We start from the raw sequence: 19,256 nt of genomic DNA, 5'->3' as shown, positions 1-19,256 counted from the left end.
TATTACAAATAATTTTACACCAACAAATTAAACAACCTAGAGAAATGAATAAATTCCTAGAAACATATAACCTACAACCAAAACAATCAAGAATAGAGAGCTTGAAAAGAACAAATAACATGTACCAGATTGAAACAGTAATCAAAAATCTCCTAACAAAAAAATAGCACAGGACTAGATGGCTTTATTGGTGAATTCCACCAAACATCTAACCTTAAACTTCCAAAAACTGAAAAGGCAACACTTAACTCATTTTTTGAGGCCAACATCAGTTAATACCAAGCCAGACAAAAGCAGTTCAAGAAAAAAAAAAAACTACACCCCTGATGAATATGGATGCAACAATTCTCAACAAAATAATAGCAAATCAAATTCAATAGCAGAATAAAAGGATGATATACCATGACCAGATGGGATTTATCCCTGGGGCACAAGGATGGTTCAACATGCGCAAATCAATCAATGTGATACACTACATAACAGAATGAAGGATAAAAATCACATGATCATCTCAATAGATACATAAACCTCCAACAAAATTCAACATTTTTTCATGATAAAAATTCTCAGCAAATTAGGTATAGAAGAAGCTTACATCAATAAAGATCACATATGAAAAGCACACAGCTAACATCACAGTCAGTGGTGAAAAACTAAAGCTTTTCCTCTAAGAACTGAAACAAGGCAAAGATGCCCACTCTCACCACTTCTATTCAATGAAGTACTGGAAATCCTAACCAGAGCAATTGGGCAAGAAAAAGAAATAAAAAGCATCAAAATTGAAAAGGAAGAAGTAAAATTGTCTGTGTTTGCAAATGATGTAATTTTATACATAGAAAATCCTAAAGGCTCCATACACACAAAAAAAAAGAGAATAAATTCAATAAAGTTGCAGGATACAAAGTCAACATACAAAAAACAGCTGCATTTCTATATACTAAGAACATAAAGCCTATGGTTAGTAATACTGCATTGTGTGCAGCTAAAATATTTGCTAAGAGGAAAGATCTTAAGTGTTATCAAAAAATAAATTAATTAAAAAAATTTTTACATAAAGAAGATGAGAGGAGACTTTTGGAAGCAATGGGTATATTTATGGCATTATGTTTCACAAACCTACTTACTTCTAAATTTTCATCAAGTTGTATACATTAAACATGTACAGCTTTTTTGATGTCACTCATACTTCAATAAAGTAGTTTTTTAAAGCTAAATTAAATATATAAAGTAATTATCCCTTAAGTACAGAGTAAGCACTTAACGAACAGTAGATAATATTCCAGCCCTCCTATATCCTCCAGACAAAATTAACCACTCTCTACTCTTAGCTCCCCCAGCCCACTGCACATGTGTCTATATCATTTTACACATTATATTAGAACTATGTGTTTACATATTTGTTTCCTTCATCAGATGATGAGCTCTTCTGAGGGAGGGGCTGCAAGTGCATTGGTGACCCCCAAATCAGAGCCCTCAGGACAGTATCACATACATGGGAGCCATGTAAGTGTTAACTAAAACAGAAAATGATAAAGATTAAAACAAATAATGAATCACTCAATTTGGTCAAGGTGTAGCAGATAATAAAGCATCATACTTCATCCAACAATTACAATTTCACTGTTAAGACTTTTCCAAGATTGTTTTCTAAAATGCAAGTAACCCTGGGAAGAAGTAAAGTTGTTATGACTCACTCTTCATGAGGTGAGAAAAAAATAAGAAATTTGAACCAAATGTAAAGGATACGCCATTCCTCTGATGCGCTTGATTTTTCCTGGATCTGTGAGCTGAATGGGCTTCAGGATCTTCCTTACAGGACATGAGAAAAACACTTCGCCTCCTCCTCCAGGAGGCACTCCCCGCCGCACAATCTGCACACATGGTGAGAAAGAAGAGGCAAGGATGCAGCGAAGAGTACATGACCCAGATACTCGACTCAGTACAGTTTACACCAAGGGGCTCTTCCTTGGACTAGAGACAGGTCTTTCACATTCAACCCAGCAATCCTTTCAAGGTCAGCAGCACCTGATTTTAGTTCTAAGAGGACACATGATGAGCAAGGACACCCCACAGTGTGTTAGAAATAGCAGCAGACACCAAGCCAGCATGTCCCAAAGTCAAGTGGGTCTTCTTCCTTAAATTGAGGGACTGGCCTAGTTCATGAGTTAATCCCTTTTCTTAACTCTTTTCTCCTCTGAAATTAACTGATCTAAAAAAACTCTATATTACAGTCATGAGACACTTTATGATGGGGATATGTTCTGAGAAACACATCATTAGGTGATTGGGCGACTGTGTGTTATGTCATAGAGTGTACTTGTACAAACTTCTGGCGTGGTTACTACACACCTAGGCTATTCGATATAGCTGTTTCTAAGCTACAAAACTGCACAGCATGTTACTGTACTGAATACTGTATGCTAAGTATTTGTATATCTAAGCATATCTAAACATAGAAAAGGCACAGTAAAAATGCAGTATAAAAGATAAAAAATGGTACACCTGTATCAGCCACTTATTATGTAGCTTGAAGAACTGTAAGTTGCTCTGGGTGAATCAGGAGTGGTGAGCAAACACGAACACCATTACTATGTACTACTATAGACTTTATAAACACTGTACACTTAGGTTACCTTAAGTGTATTTTAAAATATTTTCTTCTTTCAATAATCAATTAACCTTGGCTTAACATTTTTATCTTTATAAATTTTTAATTTTTTGAGAATCAAGATGGCAGAGTGAGTGGAAGTCACACTGACCTCCTCCCAGGGCCAACCTGGAATTACAACTAAATTGTGGAGAAATCACCTGGAACAAACAACTGAACAATGGCGAGAGAGGAGCCTTGTAACCTCCGAGACAGAAGAATCAGCTTTAGCACAACCTAACTGGTAAGGACTGCAGTACAGACCTGAGAAGGCAGGCAGGGAACCCACGGGCGGCAGCACCAGAAGGATACTGAAACGGCCAGTGGGATCCCACTGAGAAGAGCAGGGTCTGAACCAAAAGCAGGGATCTCTAGCCTACAGCACCAGAGCCCAAAGAGTACAAACAGCCAGCTGCGAAAAGCGGCAGGGTTGCTCTCTGCCAGAAACAGGCAGCTGGTGATGCAAAGAACTGTTTAAAGGGCCAACACATAAATTTTTATTTGCAGCCACTTACCCTGGTCTCTGGCAAAGGCGGGGGAGAGTGGTCTAGAGACGCCTGAGGAGAGACTGGGGAAGGAGGCTTTGGGGAGAGAACAGAGAGAGTAGCCTGCGGGATCTCAGTGCTGACTCATCCCTCACAGGGCAGCAGCCATCTTGCTCAGGCAGAGACCACTGCCCCTGAGCGGCACCAGCATCAAAGGACCCAATAGCCCCGCCCCCAGGTGGGATTCCACCCTGCCCTGTGCTGCCAAAGCCATCTGCTGAGTGCAGAGTGGCAGACACAGACAGTAGATCTCTGGCTAAAGCGGGTACAGAGAAGTCTGGAGACACTTGAGAAGAGACTGCGGACTGAGGCGCTGGGGAGAGAATGGAGAGAGTAGCCAGCGGGACCCCAGTGAGGACTCCTCCCCCATGGCAGAAGCATGAGAGGACCCAATAACCCCACCTCCAGGAGGGACTCCGTCCCACCCTGAGCTGTCTAAGGCAGCCTGCTGAGTGCAGAGTGAATAGATTAACACCTGAAGGAGACAGCCACAAACAGTAGATTCCTGGAGGTCTCGAACAGACTGCCTAAGGTCAGACAGGGTCAACATCTGACATCATCAGAGGCAGATCCAGAAAGTAAAAAGAGCGGTCTCCTACCATAGAAGTTCATACCACAAAGTCAGGAAATCAAGACAGATCAACGTAAGAAGCAGAAGCAAAAGAGAAGAGTCTCACAAATAACGGAAAGACAAAGAGAGACCCCCACTCGAAAGGAAAAGAAGGAATCCCCAGAAAGAGAACTATATGAAATAGAGGCAAGTAAATTATCAGATATCGAGTTCCAAACAATGGTTCTAAGGAAGCTCAATGAGCTCAGTGAGCTCGGAGAGAATTACAAAAAACTACAGGGAAACTATGAGGAACTTACTGCAAACTACATCAGCATGAAAAAGGACACAGAAACTACCAATAAGAGGCAAGAGGAAATGAAGAATACAATTTCTGAATTGAAGAACACAGTAGAAGGAATCAAAACCACACTAGATGAAGCCAAGGATCGAATCAGGGAGCTGGAGGACAAGGTAGAAAACAATTGCCAGAAAGAGCAAGAAAATGCAAAGACTCAAAAAGAATGAAGAGGTGTTGAGGGAAATGCAGGACAACCTGAAACATAATAATATCCGTATAATAGGGGCACCAGAAGAAGAAGAGGATGAAGAAAGGATAGAGAACCTGTTTGGAAAAGTAATGATGGAAAACTTCCCTAATGTGAGGACAGAAAAAGTGACACAAGTCCAGGAAGCACAGAGGGTCCCATTCAAGAGGAACCCAGTGAGGCCCACTCCAACACATGTCATCATTAAAATGGCAAATATGAAAGACAAACAGAGGATCTTAAAGCAAGCAAGGAAGAAAGAGGTAGTAACATATAAGGGAGCCCCGATATGGCTAGCAGCTGACTTCTCAACAGAAACACAAGCCAGAAGGGAATGGCAAGAAATATTCCAAGTCATGAAAAGCAAAGGCCTGCAAATAGAATGCTCTACCCAGCAAGGCTCTCAATGAAAATGGAAGGTGAAATAAGGAGTTTCCCAGACAAAAGAAGGCTGATAGACCTCCACCAAACCAGCATTGCAAGACACGCTAAAGGGACTGCTATATGATGAAGAAAAAGTTTCTATGAATACCCAGTTCCTTTCATAGTTGCCAATACTTTATATTACCAATATTTTTAATACATATTAATCTGATTGTGACAATATTATTTTAATTGTTCCTTTACTATTTGTTGAAACTAAACCTGTTTTAGTATATTTCTTGCCTATTTCTATTTTTTTTTTAAAGGCTTTAAATGACTTTTTGGTAGTCTTTATCCATTTATTGATTAAAGGTTTGTAGGACTTCTTTCCCTAAAAAAAAAAAAAAACACAAAAACCAAAAAAACCCAAAAAAACCCCACCCTATTAACTATGTTTTAGATGTGTTGCAAATACTTTTCTATTGTATTCCTTGTCCTTTAACTTTTTTATATGTATATTACTATATAGTTAAATGTTTAATATAGTCTTATTGTCAGTATTTATAGCTTCTGGATTTGAATATTTTACTTCAGGGTAAGAAAAATATAATTTTGTATTTTCTCCTAAATCTCCGTAGATTCTACATATTGATTTTAAACTCACCAGAATATTTCTTGTATAATGTGTGAACTAGGGCTCTGTATTTGTTTTATTTCAAGTAATGGTGGTCCATGCACCTTATTTGTTGAATAAGTCTTATTTTACCCATTGATCTGAAGTATCAACTTAATCATATATTGTTAGATACATACGTTTGTCTCTAGAATGCTCATTGATCTACTTGATTATTTCTGTGCTGGTGTCATGTTGGTTTAAGTGCTGAGACTTTTTAATGGTTTTAAATTTTTTTTAAGATTTTATAATTAACTTTGAAATTTAAAAAAAATTTTTAAAAAATCAATCTGCATTTAAGAAAGAAAGAGAGAGAGAGATATGGAACTCCTACCTTTTGTGACAACATGGATGGAACTGGAGAATATTAAGCTAAGTGAAATAAGCCAGTTGATGAAAGGCAAATACCATATGATCTCACCTATAAGTGGACTCTATTCAACAAAATAAACTAACGAACAAAATAAACCACAGGCATGGAAACATGAAGCTGACTGAAACTGACCAGAGGGGATGGGGAAAGAGGACAATGGTGAAAAGAAGGGGAAGGGACTAGACAAAGAACATGTATGAATGACCCATGGACATGGACAACAGTGGTAACTGACTGTGGGAGTAGGGACTGGGGGTGGGATGGGTGAGGAGTGTAAAGGGGTAAAAATTGAAGCAACTGTAATAGAATAAATATGATTTATAAATTTAAAAAATAATAAAAAATACAAAGTAAAAAAATTAAAAATAAAATTTTAATTTTTAAATTAATATTTCACATTATAAACTTTTTTCAACTTACTATAATAAGACTTAGCTTAAAACACAGTGTACAGCTGTACAAAAATATTTTCCTTCTTTCTTTATATCCACATTCTATAAGCTTTTAGCCTAGGCCTATACAAGGTTAGGGTCATCCACATTATTGTCTTTCAACATTACATCCTGTCCCACTGGAAGGTCTTCAGGGGGAAATAACACAAATTGGGCTGTCATCTTCTTATGATAACTATGCCTCCTTCTGGAGTACTTCCTGAAGGACCTGCCCTCAGGCTCTTCCTGAGGAAATATTTCCATGGTCATTTTTCTTGGTTTGTTTACTTTTTATCAGCATAGGTTGACTTGTAAGCAGATAATGTACCCCGAAGAATCCTCCATTTTGAAACCTTTTCAGTATTGGGGTCAAGGTTTTCAAATTTCTTAAGGAGACTTTAAGTCCTACAAAAGCTTCTGCTAAATCCTTCACTGTGAAATCTTCCCTTCCTTCTCCTGCAGTTTCCTCTTCTCTTGCCTCTTCTTCAGATATGCATTCCTGTCCTGGTTCCAAAAACTCATTAGACAATTTCTTAGGAACTACCTCTAGGAGCTCCTCAGTGTCAGCCTCATTCATACCATAGTTAAAATTGTTGGCCATCTCAACCACAGCCTTGCTGATTTGACAACCTCCCAGCCTTGGAAACTCCTCTGAAGTCATGGACAAACCTCTTGAGTGTCTTCTTGGTGACATTACCCCAAGCCCAAGGAAGGTTCTTGATGCAGTTGTGGATAATGTAGGAAGGAAGAATTACACCAGTGTCTTCCTCAGTTGCAGAGGAGGACTTCCTCAGTCCTCCTCTGGGAGTAGGCCTGAAAAGCTGCTATAATTCCTTGATCCACTGGTTCAAAGAGGTGGTGTTTGGAGCAATAAACACCACTGTGGCATTGGGATAAAGATCACCAATAAAAGGAGGCTGTCCAGGAGCACTGTCAACAATAAGCAACATCTTAGAAGGGATGTAATTCTCCAAACAGTACTGTCACATTTTACTGACAACAGTAATTCAGGAGGGTATCTTGGAAGCAGAGCTGGGTCATGCATGACTCCTTAACAATCCTGTAGTACAGTGGCAGGGTGCACGTACTGATAGGTTTAAAGGCCCGTGGGTTCTCATTGTGTGCCAGCTACAAAGTGTTTCAGCTGGTAGCCTGCAGCATTGCCCTCAAGCAAGACTTATCCTGCCCTTAAAAGCCTTGAAACCTGGCACAACTTGGCCTCCTTATGGATGCAAAGTCCTTTCAGGAATCTGATTCCAGAATAGGGAGGTTCAAACCACACTGATTATTTGTGCTGCAAGTAATTTTCCTCCACAATCAGCTTATCTAGAATGTCCCCAAATTCTTCAGCTCCCTTCACAGTGGCACTTGCAGATCCACCACTCATTTTCACACTATAATGAATAACCATTCTTGAATCATTTAAACCACCCAAAGCTAGCAATAAATTAACATCATAACCGAGCCCAGCCCCTTCTTTCAACATCGCAAACACACTTTTTGCTTTCGCCAAGACCGTTGCAGTGCTGAGAGGGTTGAACAACTGCGTCTGGTCTTCAACCTAGGTCATTAGAAGTCTTTCCATGCCTGATATAGGCCCTCCTATAATTTTTGTTAGTTTCATTGCCTTTAATGAAGCAGACCCTTTAATAGCATCCGTCATTTTGTTTTGTTGCTTCAAGATCATAGCTATGGTGGAACAGAATGTGCCTGATGGCAAGCAATAACCATCACTGATTCTCTACCTGTGTAGTCCTTAATCACTTTTTAATTTGTTTCCAGGTCAATCACTCAACATGGTTTCTTACTGGCAATATTTACAGTGGGTTTTGTTTGCTGAGGGGCCATGATGAACAAAACAACATGAGACTGAATCATGCACAAAAGAAAATGATGAGACGTGGTAAATATGATATGTAAGGCTGCTGCCAATGTAACACAGCATGTTTTATAGCCAACTTTTTTTATAAGAAGAGTGAACTCTATAATAAATAGCATAGTATAATAAGTACATAAACCAGTAACACAGTCATTTATTACCAGTATCAAGTAATATGTATTATACATAATCATGTTATACTTTCATATGACTGGCAGTGCAGTAGGTTTGTTTACACCAATCTTACCATAAATATGAGTAATGTGTTACACTGCAATGTTATGACAGCTACATCACTGGGTGATACGTGTTTTTTAGCTCCATTATCTTATGGAGTTGCCGTTGTATATGTGGTCTGTCTTTGGCCAAAACATCATTATGCAATGCATGACTATATTAAAAATAGTCATTTTCCCTGTTTAAAAAATTGATTTAGCCCTGGCTGGTGTGGCTCAGTGGACTGAGTGCTGGCCTGCGAAGTAAAGGGTTGCAGTTTTGAATCCCAGTCAGGGCACATGCATTGGCTGCTAGCCAGGTACCCAGTGGGGGGCATGCAAGAGGCAACCACACGTTGATGTGTCCCTCCCCTTCTCCCACCCCTGCCCTCCTCCCACCCCTCCCCTCTCTCTAAAAATAAATAAATAAATCTTTTTTAAAAAATCAATTTAAAAAGGATGCTAAATAGCTTATGACATCCAGCGTTATCACAGTAACTTGATGTAATTCCTTTCAAGTGCAAACAAACAGATGCTTATATTCCTTCTACTAGGTTTTGAAAATACTGAAAATTCTAAGAGGCATCCAAGTTGAAAGACTCCGGAATTCTAAGAGGCATCCAAGTTGAAAGACTCCGGACATAAATTATAACTAGATGATCTAGATTAGACAGGCATTATGGCTAGAATCCTGGCTCCACAACTTATTAGCTGAGTGACACAAATAGATTTGTTATGAGGAGTAAAGAACATGTGTAGAATGTTTGCAAAGTGCCTTCCAAAAATGTAGTGCAATACAACTGTTGGCTACTATTGTCATTCCTAAAAGGTCCCTTTCAGCTCAAAATCTGTAATATTTGGTCCATGTCCTGTGGATCTTGTAAGAAATGGTGACTTCAAATGCATGTGTGTGTGTGTGTCTCTCTCACACACACACACACACACACACACACACACACACACACACACAGAGTCATACAGCTCTTCCAATGAGTTGGTAAGAAAATGGTTTACAAAGATATACACATATCCAGATAACAATTCATATATTCTTACCTTTAGTTCAAGTGATTCACCATCAATTCCAAACTGTTTCAAAAGAGGGAGGGCTGTTGCCCTAAGAACATCAACCTGTAGAATTGTTTCAGAATTAAAAGAAAAAGTTTCATTAAAACTTGAGCAAATGGGAAAGAGCTCATGAAGAAGGCTGAGGCATACCAACCAGGCAGATGATGTGTCATCTGGTAAAGGGAAAGGACGCTGACTTACAGCTAAGGGCACAGAATGACTGTTCCCAAGTAAAACGGGGCTTTTATAAGCCACTGGCTCCCCTGGGCCCCTTTCCTCACGTATGACATGGAGACTTACACCTGCCTTAGAAGTCATCATCATGAACATCAAGCAAAAAGCATAAGAATCTGTCGGGCTCATACAGAAAACAAACTGGGACCCCTGCTCATTTTTTTAGGTGAAAATGTTTCAGAAAAAATATTGTATTTTTGTATTAATCTTTTCCCAACACAGTTGTTTAATCTTTAAAGCTTGTGGCACTCCAAAGGCAAAGGAAAAAAAAAAAATTCAACAGCTACTTAAGAACCTTGCTGATGCCCTCCACACAGGAAGTTAAAGGGTAGCTGGTGGTTCCAGAAGAAAGTGAGGGCAGCGGCGGGGAAGTGATCACTTCAAACTACATGAAGCAGCACCAACCCACAACTGCACAGTGAATGGCAAGCCTGCGCCAAGTATTACTGCTATCTTCTCCCCTCTTGAAACTCACAAGAGGCCTGGGGTCCTTTCTCGTTCGTTTGTGGAATCCTCAGAGTGTACGGATGACATTCAAATCACACTGATCTAACAAGTCAGTCAGTGCTGCCTCAACTGCAACATGGGAAAGAAATTATTCCCTTACCTGCTCCCAACGGGCAAAGGGCCATTCCTCACTACCTTAGGGGCTGACCCTAGCAGGAGGCAGGGAGGGCAGGCAGCACGAGCAGAGGGCATGGGGGGAAGCGCTGGTCTTGGCTCTGGCTCTGCCTCTGCCTCCAGAGAGCTGCATGGCCTCAGACAAGAAAATCCCAACTGTCTGAATCTCTTTGTCTCTAAGTAAGGGTCTCAGACCGTGTGTCTCCAAGTTTCTACCTAACATGCCATGAAACATGCTAAGATTCAACAGAATGATTCTCCAGTAAGGCTTTACAGCAGAGAATAGGCCCCCATTAAATATTCTGCTATCAGAAAATGAACCTGAGGTAGAAATGACCTATGAAGCCTATGAACATGTTGAGAATGGATCACATGGGGCAGAGGCAGTTACTAGGAAAACCGATTGAAGATTAGCTAATTTCAACCTACATATTAAAGTTAAACATACCCAAATACTAAAAAAAATGCACTTGAGATTGCCAGAACCAAGAAGAATTCTGTCTAGGCTAGTATTGAGGGCAGCTAGGGAGACAGCCAAGCCAGATTCTGGAAAAACCAGGGGGATACAAGGATGTGGGTTACTCTATCTACATGACTCCCTGGAACTGGGTAGCCACCAGCTCCCCTGGGGACAAGAAAGGCAAGAAAACAGAATTGTCTTTCTAGCTCATCCTACCTGTACCTGGAGTCACACAGGATAAAGTCAGATTTACTCTGAGGGTCAGCCAGAAGCCCAGGTACAACTCCTGGTGTGGTCCGGTCTCCTAAATCACTCTCCACCTGACATAAACGAGGGCACGCAACTCGCTGTGGTGGGACGAGGGCTGGAAGAGCATGTGTAGGCTTGAGTCCCACTCTGCCTCTTACTAGCTGTGAGACCTGGACACTTCCCTATCTCCCCAGGGCCCTGACTTCCTGCTGTGTAAAATGAGGGGCTGGACTGGACATGTTCCAGTCCCCTCCAGCTCTGCACACTAGTTTTAGCAGAGTAGGGGTGGGCAGGCTTCCCTTAAGTGACTCCTTAAGGGAAACTAAGCAGTCACTCTGTGGTTAAGAGAGAAAAAGCAAAAGGCTGACCCCCCAGGACAAAGGTGTCAGTCATCCTGACAAGTTCTGTCAGTGAACCAGCAAGTAGAGATGTCATCAGATCCATGACAAATAGAAGGGAAGAAACTGCTCTGTTACCTTGTCTTAAACAGTGACAAGAACACCCGCCTCATCGTTTGCACAAGAACTGGGTAAATGTGGATACATTTTATACAGTAGAACAGGGCCCAGCCCATAGATTATTGTACTTCATTCCCGTTCCAGGGCCAGAGTGAAAAAGAATAGAATCTTCACGCATCACCTGACAGGGATGTTGGCACCAATAAATATTTACAGGAGGTTCTGGTGCCAAATCACTGAGATTCAAAAGGAAACATCCTTGAATTTTGCTTCTCATTTTCTATCCTTTTGTCTCTGAGGAGGGGGGAAAAGTCTACCTTTAAAGCGTATGGCACTCTAAAGCCAAAGAAAACCAAAAACATTATTCAACAACTTAATACTCCTGCCGATGCCCACCACACAGGCTGTTGGAGGGGAGGTGGCTCAGCGCACCACTTCTGTTATCAGTGATCATCCCCCCGGACTTCTGCCGGCATTACCTTCATTAAATCCCCCAACTCCTTAAATTCTTTCTTCTCTGTTACAGCATCTCTGCAGCCCACAAGCAAGCGCAAGCCTCTTCTCATTTAAAAAGATATTTCCAACGTCATCTCTTCAGGAATCAGTATATAACCTGTATCACCTAACTTTCTGTGGTTCTCTTTCTTACTCATTCCTCAACCTGTGACTGTCCTTACACTCCAATGACACTGCTCTCTCAAAGGTCAGTAAAACTTGTCATTGCTCAATCTCCCTGCTCAACCCTAAATCGGCTCCTGAAAACACTGACTCTCTGGATCCTTTCTGGGTCCTCCCTGGCTTCTCATAACCCAACTCTTCCTTGGCTTTGCCAAGCATTCTATCTCCACAGTCACTGTCTACAGCTCCTTTTCCCCTGCTCGTATCTTAAACGTTCATTTCCTCCTCTTCTATTCTCATTCCCTGGGATGATCAAGGGGCAAAAACTCTAATGCTCAACACAGGCCACAAAGGGTATTTAAATGGATGATGAGATTAGCTAAGACCTCCAGCTAACTGGAGCTCAAGCCTTTTCCAATGAGGGCAGCTGCTACTCAGCTCCAGCTGGTGGCTGTCCGGGAAGAACTGCCATCCAGTGCTGCCCCATCAACCTACTATAATGTAAAATCTGGGTTTCAAACATGAATATTCAATTCAGATACACACATTAGCACACTGTGCAGGCCAGAGGAAAAACACCAGCAGGATTAACTCAGCCAAAAAGCTGTCAGTGTTCAACCTCAGCCCTGGTCCATCTCATTCTCCTACGGATTTAACTTCAGTAGGTAAGATACTAATGACCTGTCTCTGAGGCTCTGGATAGTAATTTCCGACGGCCAACTAGACAGCTGCATGTGGATATCCTCCTAATCTACTAGGGAACAGGATCAAAAATCAAACATGTCACCCTTCATCCAACCACAATTTTCCTCTTTCCTGTGTCAAACTTCCTGATCTCTAGCCTTCAAGTCAACCAGGACATAAACATGGAATTATTTTATGGATACTCCCTCCTATCACACCTCCAACTGGCTGTCAAATTATAAAGTTTCCCTTCCACACCATCCTTCATATCTGTCCCTTCCTTTTTACTTCCATCTCCATTATGTTCAAACTAACTGGCACCCCCACTTCAATTCATCCTTCTCTCAGCCTCCAGAGTTATCTTCCCTAAAAACCAGACTGATTCTGTGGTTTCCCTTCCTCTAGAAAACCCTCCTGGACCCTCAGCACTTTGCTATTACCTCTATCAGAGCCCAGAGGTATTCAGCCTTGTAATCTCCCCAGATGTTTTCACACCGTCCACCCACTGAGGCTGAGTTCCCTAAGGGCGGAACTCATCATATTCATCCTGGTGCAGAGAGCAGATGGGGAAACTACTATTAAAAGAAAGCTCCAAATGAAGGAGCCACAGGCTGAAAAAGTTACTATTTATCCAAGATTAGGTACATTTATTTTATCCTGGGTTGGAACCAAGGCTGAAAAAGTTACTCTTTATCCAAGATTAGGTACATTTATTTTATCCTGGGTTGGAGCCAAGAACTCCCGAAGGTCATTTTAGTCTTGCAGCTAGCAAAAGCAGATAGTCCTGTAACATAGGAAAACAGATTTCTTTTATAATACTATGGGTAAATGAGTTAAGTATTGATACTATTTTTGGGGAATTCATCAACTAGTCTTTGTTAATATATAAAATCTTTTTTAATGTTGCCAGTGATAACAGCTTTTAAGATCATTAGCAACTATAGAAAGAGTACAAAACTGGGACACACAGGGCCAAAGTCTCCCTTGTGCTTCAGGGCCTCTCCTCCCCCCCTCCACTGCTGCGCCTCTATCTACAAGTGTAAAGGCCTCCCCTTAAGAACACTTTTAACTCAAGTGCCCATTTCTTTGATTCTTCCAGAAAGTGCAGGGGGGAAAAAAGCAATCCTCTGAAATTAGTTTAAAATTCTAAACAGTTTATTCAACATTTCTTTTCAGCTAAGAATTTCAGATCATGCACTGCACTCGGATTCCTGGAAAAGAGTTTATATACTTGAATTCCCAAGAATTGGGAAGTAAGTCTTTTACTCTCTAATACATATTAACTAGGTTTATACTCTAATAAGTGTATTGCTGAATACCAGCACTTTCCACTTTGGGGCTCACCGAACCACCTAACTGTTCTTCCCTCGTTAGAAAAGTTACACACTTCACATTCTGCCTTAAGAAGCCACCCTTTCATTATTTGTTTGTTTGCTTTGGTATTTTTTTTGTAAATTTAAAAAACTTTTTCAATTACAGTTTACATTCAACAGTATTTTGTATTAGTTTCAGGTATACAGCATAGTGGTTAGATAATCATACACTTTACAAAATGGTCCCCCTAATATTTCAGGTACCTACCTGGTATCATACATAGTTATTACAATATTGCTGACCCTTCATCAGTCTTAATTCCCTGTCAGTAGAGGTAAAGATAAAGAGTTCTCAGCCTGGACTTCATGTCATGGCCCTAGGCATTGAGATCCCTTTTCTGGACAGCAGAGCATCCAAAGGTGCGGATCCTTCCCTCCACATGAGAGGTCTGAGGCAGGTCTGGGCAGGACTGCTCTAATCTCAATCACTCTCTCTCTCTGGTGTCCATGTGCAACAGGACTGCTCTAATCGCCCCCCTTACACACACGCACACCCCCCCCCCCCATCCTATACTGACTCTAAGACAGTTGCGGTGGCTACAATGAAAATTCCACCTGAATAAACTATCCTCCCCACACATGCAGTAAAAGTAGCCGGCTTAGTAGCAAGGTTGCTGGTGCCCACGAACTATCAAAGCTCACATATACCATCCCTGTCTCTATGCCTTTTTTCTAAATCTACATACAAGTTCTTCTCAGATGAAGAATGTCCTAACATTCATGATTGAAGCCCGAATAAGTCATGATTATGCTGCAATGTCGCCAAGAAGACATTCTTTTCTGTCTAAAATTTTGGTCTACTTTCCAGCCTCTGCTATCATATGACCTTACAAAAGTTCCTCTCTCACACACTTCAACCAACGGTGCCATATTTCATGTCAACCATGACGAGTCTGCAAGCATCTGTTGTGAAGGTTCTTAGGCATGACAATGAAAGGCACCTTGATGAGGGGTACCAATCATCACTGAATTTGACTAATTACGAATCTTGTTTTATTTGCATCCTGGAGTGATTCATCTCTAAATCTCAAGGTAAACAACAACAACAATACCACAACACTCAACAATAAACCTGTGCTTTATCAGGAACTTGTTTCTCAAAGTTAGGTTGTGACAAGACACAAAACAAAAATCACACCATGGTTTGGCCCCTCTACTCACTGAAGGGTCAACTTGGTCATTGGTCACTCCTCGGAGAACTGCTCTCAGCGGGTGCTTCATAAACGGAGCCAGGCAAAGAAGACTCTCCAGGTAATAGCCAATGCTGCGGAGGACACTGCAGTCGTGTTCCACAGATCCACCATACAGGAGGCCAGGCTGATAATACAAGGTTGTTCCTTACACAACAGAAAAGAGAGCCACATTCAGCGGGAAAAATAATCCGTTTCACAAAAAAGACAAAGGGACCCTAACCAGGTAGCTCAGCTGAGTGGGTTGGAGCACTGTCCCAATGTGTCAAGGTTTCAGGTTTGATCCCGTCAGGACACACACAGGAGTCAACCAATAAACACATAAATGAGTGTAACAACAAACTGATGGGTTTTTTTCCTCTCTCCCCCTCCCCATTCCTCTCCCTCTCTAAAAATAGGTAAGTTTAAAAAATTAAAAATTAAAAAAACAGAAGTAGTGAACACAGTGAGTCCCAAGGTGAGTCGGACATAGGTATCCAGGAGAGCTCAAAATGCCATTCCTAAGGGCCCACGCTTCAACCCAAAAGCTGAATCATTACTGTCAAGCTCCTGTAGTAATAATAAACTGAGTATAATTTAATAAACAGTAATAAATTAAGCCCTTCCCTAAACAATCTGAACTGCCAAAGTCATGGCAGGGCACAGAGAAAAAATCCTAATATGCATCTTAATCCCCCAACAGCACATTCTCAGGCTGCGCTGAGGAAGGGTGTTTATAAATGATGCTCTGAAATCATCACACCAGGAATCAGCCTCTTCTAGGCCCCTGAAAAGAGATTTCCCATATAGCACACTCACCAAACAAGATACCTAGAAAAAGCAGGTGCTTTATGGCAATTCCGTTAATAGTGGCTATTTTAATAGTAACAAATGAAAGTATCTAAATTTACTTAATAGCTTTATTAGGAACTCTTTATTATCTTAATTCACTTCTCCACATATTCCTATCATCCAAAAACTTTCTTACTAGATTAAGATATTAGAGAAAAACCAAAGTAAGACACTCTTAAGAGTATCATGGGGATATAAAAGGGTGAACAAGCTCTTTTTGCTGGTCAAATGTTTTACAATGTCTTCTGCACAATTTATCAACAGACAAGTTTAGCAACAAAGGAATGAGGTATGTTCAGTCACTCAAAAGGAAAGCTGCTCGTAGGAATATCACAGAATAAATTTAGGTTTTATTGTACTATATTAAAAACCAAAATCCCAACAATCACAATCAGAATCAATCAAAATCAGAATCATATTCTTCCCACACTTCTCCAAGGGAAAGATTTTATACATTCTACGTTAGTTATTCTAAACACTATTAATGAGTAACAAAACCAATCTTTTAGGTCAAAAAGAAAAACAAAAAACAAAAAACGCTACACAACCCCTAAACACCACAAATATGTTCACGTCTGCAAATCAGCCAAATGAAAAATTGACCAGATCATCAGAATGAAGTATTCTACTCTGGGGCAGTGCTGGGACAGGGGAGACAGGAGGCAGAAGCACGATCATGTAAATGTCTACTTCCCAGTGTAAGCTGCACACGTGACTAAAAAAGAGTAGATTACCTGCCCTCTGAAGCACCAGTATAAAGTGCTAAAAAAACCTCCAGCAATTTCAACTAATGGAATCATAACTTACAAAGGGCACTTGAAGCCTCACGCCTAAAACCTGCTCTCTGTAAGGTACGACTGAATGCACCTACCAATGGACAACTTTGGTGTGGTGTCAGGCCACTTATGAAGCCAAGCTTGTCTTCTTTCTTAAAAGAGTCAACATATGGGAAAGTTCAGAATTTCTTTTGTTGCACATATGCAAAAAGGTACACAGTTCATGGAGCTTGGCAAAAGATGTTTCTGTACAATGCAAATAAAAGGGTTTCTAAGAGCAAACAAAAAGCTAGAAACAACCTGAATGTTTATCAGTATGGAGCAGTTAAATAAATTGCTATGCACCCATACAATAGAATACTATATTAGGCCTATTGAAATAACTGAAATTGACCTGTGACATCTGTGCTAGTGAGAAATAAAAAGCTAGCTGCAGAACACAGAGCGAGCACAACCCTGCTGACGGTCTAAGAACCACCCATGCACGCGAATGTGACTATGGCTGCACATGGGGAGGGAATGGAACAGGAAACAGGTGAAGGGACTTTCATAATTTTTGCATACACTTATTGAAATTATTTTTAAAGACAAAATAAAAAAATAAAATTCAGCACATCCAACTACCTCCTAGAATTTGTTGTAAGATTCTGTTGTGACAATATAAGTAAATGTACTTTGAAAAGTTGTATGTAAATGTTAGGTATAAAATATTTTTACTGTTAAAAAAAGAGCATGCTTGTTTGTTGATATGAAATTTTCATTTTTCTTACTTCCTTAAATCAAGTGTATGCCCCTTAAAATGGCAAAGTTCATGCATAACTCCAAACAACTGTATCACAAACAGGAAACTGGATTTTTCCATCTGAATACAATATTTACACTATCAAAACAAGTGAGAAACACAAGGCTGTTTAAGTAGTGCATGTGTAGGTGCTTTCCAGAATGGGAAGAAAAGGAGCTTACCTGTTTGGTTTATTTCAATTCGAGAACCATTTGTTATTTTGTCCAACAGCCTTATGAAGCTGGCTTCAAAATCTGTGGGAAAAAGAGAAAACAGATTGGCCTCTTGTTAGGTCACCATGTCCAGACAGCATGGCCCATTCAGGCACTGCCATGGAGGTTAGGTAACTTCCTGCATCACACTTGGGTTTTTCTCAGGATCTGGGTGGGTTCACTGGTTCAGGAATCTGAAGCAGCTGAGAAGCACTGACTAGCATATATATGTTTAGTAGAACTATTATAAACAGTTCAGCTTTCATATTCCACAAAAAATAGGAACTCTACCAGCAATCTAATGGGATACTAATTTTAGCAACATTATCAACCATATGACCTATTCTTCTGACCACAGTACATACCAAATAACAGAGAAATAGCAAAAAGTAGGGAAGCGTTTTAAAGTCAAATACTTTCTTACAAAATACCTGAGAGAGCAGGTTAATTTGAGGGCTATCTTTCAGTCTCAGACACTATGAGGTCTTCCTTCCTCTACCATCTTACTGATTGACCTAGAGCTATCTAACCAGTTCAGTTTTTAATTTCATTATAAAAGTGCTTGATGTACGGTATTCCTGCCATCTTCAAGTCCAAGAACTATTTGTTACTTTTTTTAATGCATGAGGAAAGACTAGAAGGAAAACCATCAAATGTTAATAAATGGGTTTCTCTTCCTGGCAGGACTGTATACACATTTAATTTTGCTTAAATTTTAACATTCAAATTTGCTTCAATTCATTTTAAGAACAGACTTATCTATACTATAAAAGCTGGTCATACTGACCAGAGTGACTCAGTTGGCTGTGCATAGTCCTGAGAAGCGAAAGGTCACCGGTCGATTCCCAGTCAGGGCACATGCCTTGATTGCGGGCCCTGCAATGGGCAACTGACTGATGTTTCTTCTCTCTCTCTCTTTCTCCCTCTCTTCCTTGCTCTAACAAAAATAATTTTTTAAAAATCTTTAAAATATAAAAGCTGGTCATTCTTTAAAAGGGGGGGTGTAGAAGGGCAGGAACTGATTTTAAATGTGAAATATGGAAGTAGAATGAAGATGCAAAATAGGAGGTCTGTCCAGAAAGTATCCACTCATGTAATAAGAAAAATAGACACATTTATTGAAGATGATACAAGATACAAGAAACATTGTACGTAGGACAATGACACCTCAGACCCCTTCAGAGTAGGCACCTTGGGACCTCACACAGTTCTCCCAGCTTCTCTTCCACTGTTCTAAACACTCTCCAAAATCCTTCATTGGAATTGCCATCAGCTGGCCTGTAGTATCTTTCTGAATTTCATGAAGGATCTGAAATCTCTTCCCTTTCAAAGGTGATTTTAGTTTTGGGAAAAGCAAGAAGTCTTTGTTGATTGCAGCCTGTACACATTCAGCATTCTCAGGTGTTCTGCTTGTTGCAGGCCTCCCAGGGGTTGGGTCACTTTCAACAGATTCTCCACCTCCTTTTAAGTGTTTGTG

At 40.4% G+C, this 19,256-nt stretch overlaps 1 protein-coding gene across 2 annotated transcripts in view; it reads right to left on the bottom strand.

Annotated features, from left to right (window-relative positions):
• RCL1 (RNA terminal phosphate cyclase like 1) overlaps positions 1-19,256 on the bottom strand; it is a 69,080-nt gene that overhangs the window by 33,157 nt on the left and 16,667 nt on the right. For both annotated transcript variants that reach the window (XM_054583083.1, XM_054583084.1), the window contains exons 2-5: positions 17,750-17,821; positions 15,151-15,326; positions 9,281-9,355; positions 1,747-1,871 (exon numbers count right to left, since the gene is read on the bottom strand). In XM_054583083.1, coding sequence (XP_054439058.1) covers positions 1,747-1,871; positions 9,281-9,355; positions 15,151-15,326; positions 17,750-17,821 — 448 coding nt within the window. The remainder of the gene's footprint in view (positions 1-1,746; positions 1,872-9,280; positions 9,356-15,150; positions 15,327-17,749; positions 17,822-19,256) is intronic.

Source organism: Pteronotus mesoamericanus, unplaced genomic scaffold (assembly GCF_021234165.1).
Source record: "Pteronotus mesoamericanus isolate MK-2021 breed Mesoamerican mustached bat unplaced genomic scaffold, CSHL_Meso_final contig_73, whole genome shotgun sequence".
In the NCBI taxonomy this organism is placed as follows: Eukaryota; Metazoa; Chordata; class Mammalia; order Chiroptera; family Mormoopidae; genus Pteronotus; species Pteronotus mesoamericanus.
Note: the sequence above shows the minus strand (reverse complement) of the source record. Positions and strands in the feature narration are given on the sequence as shown.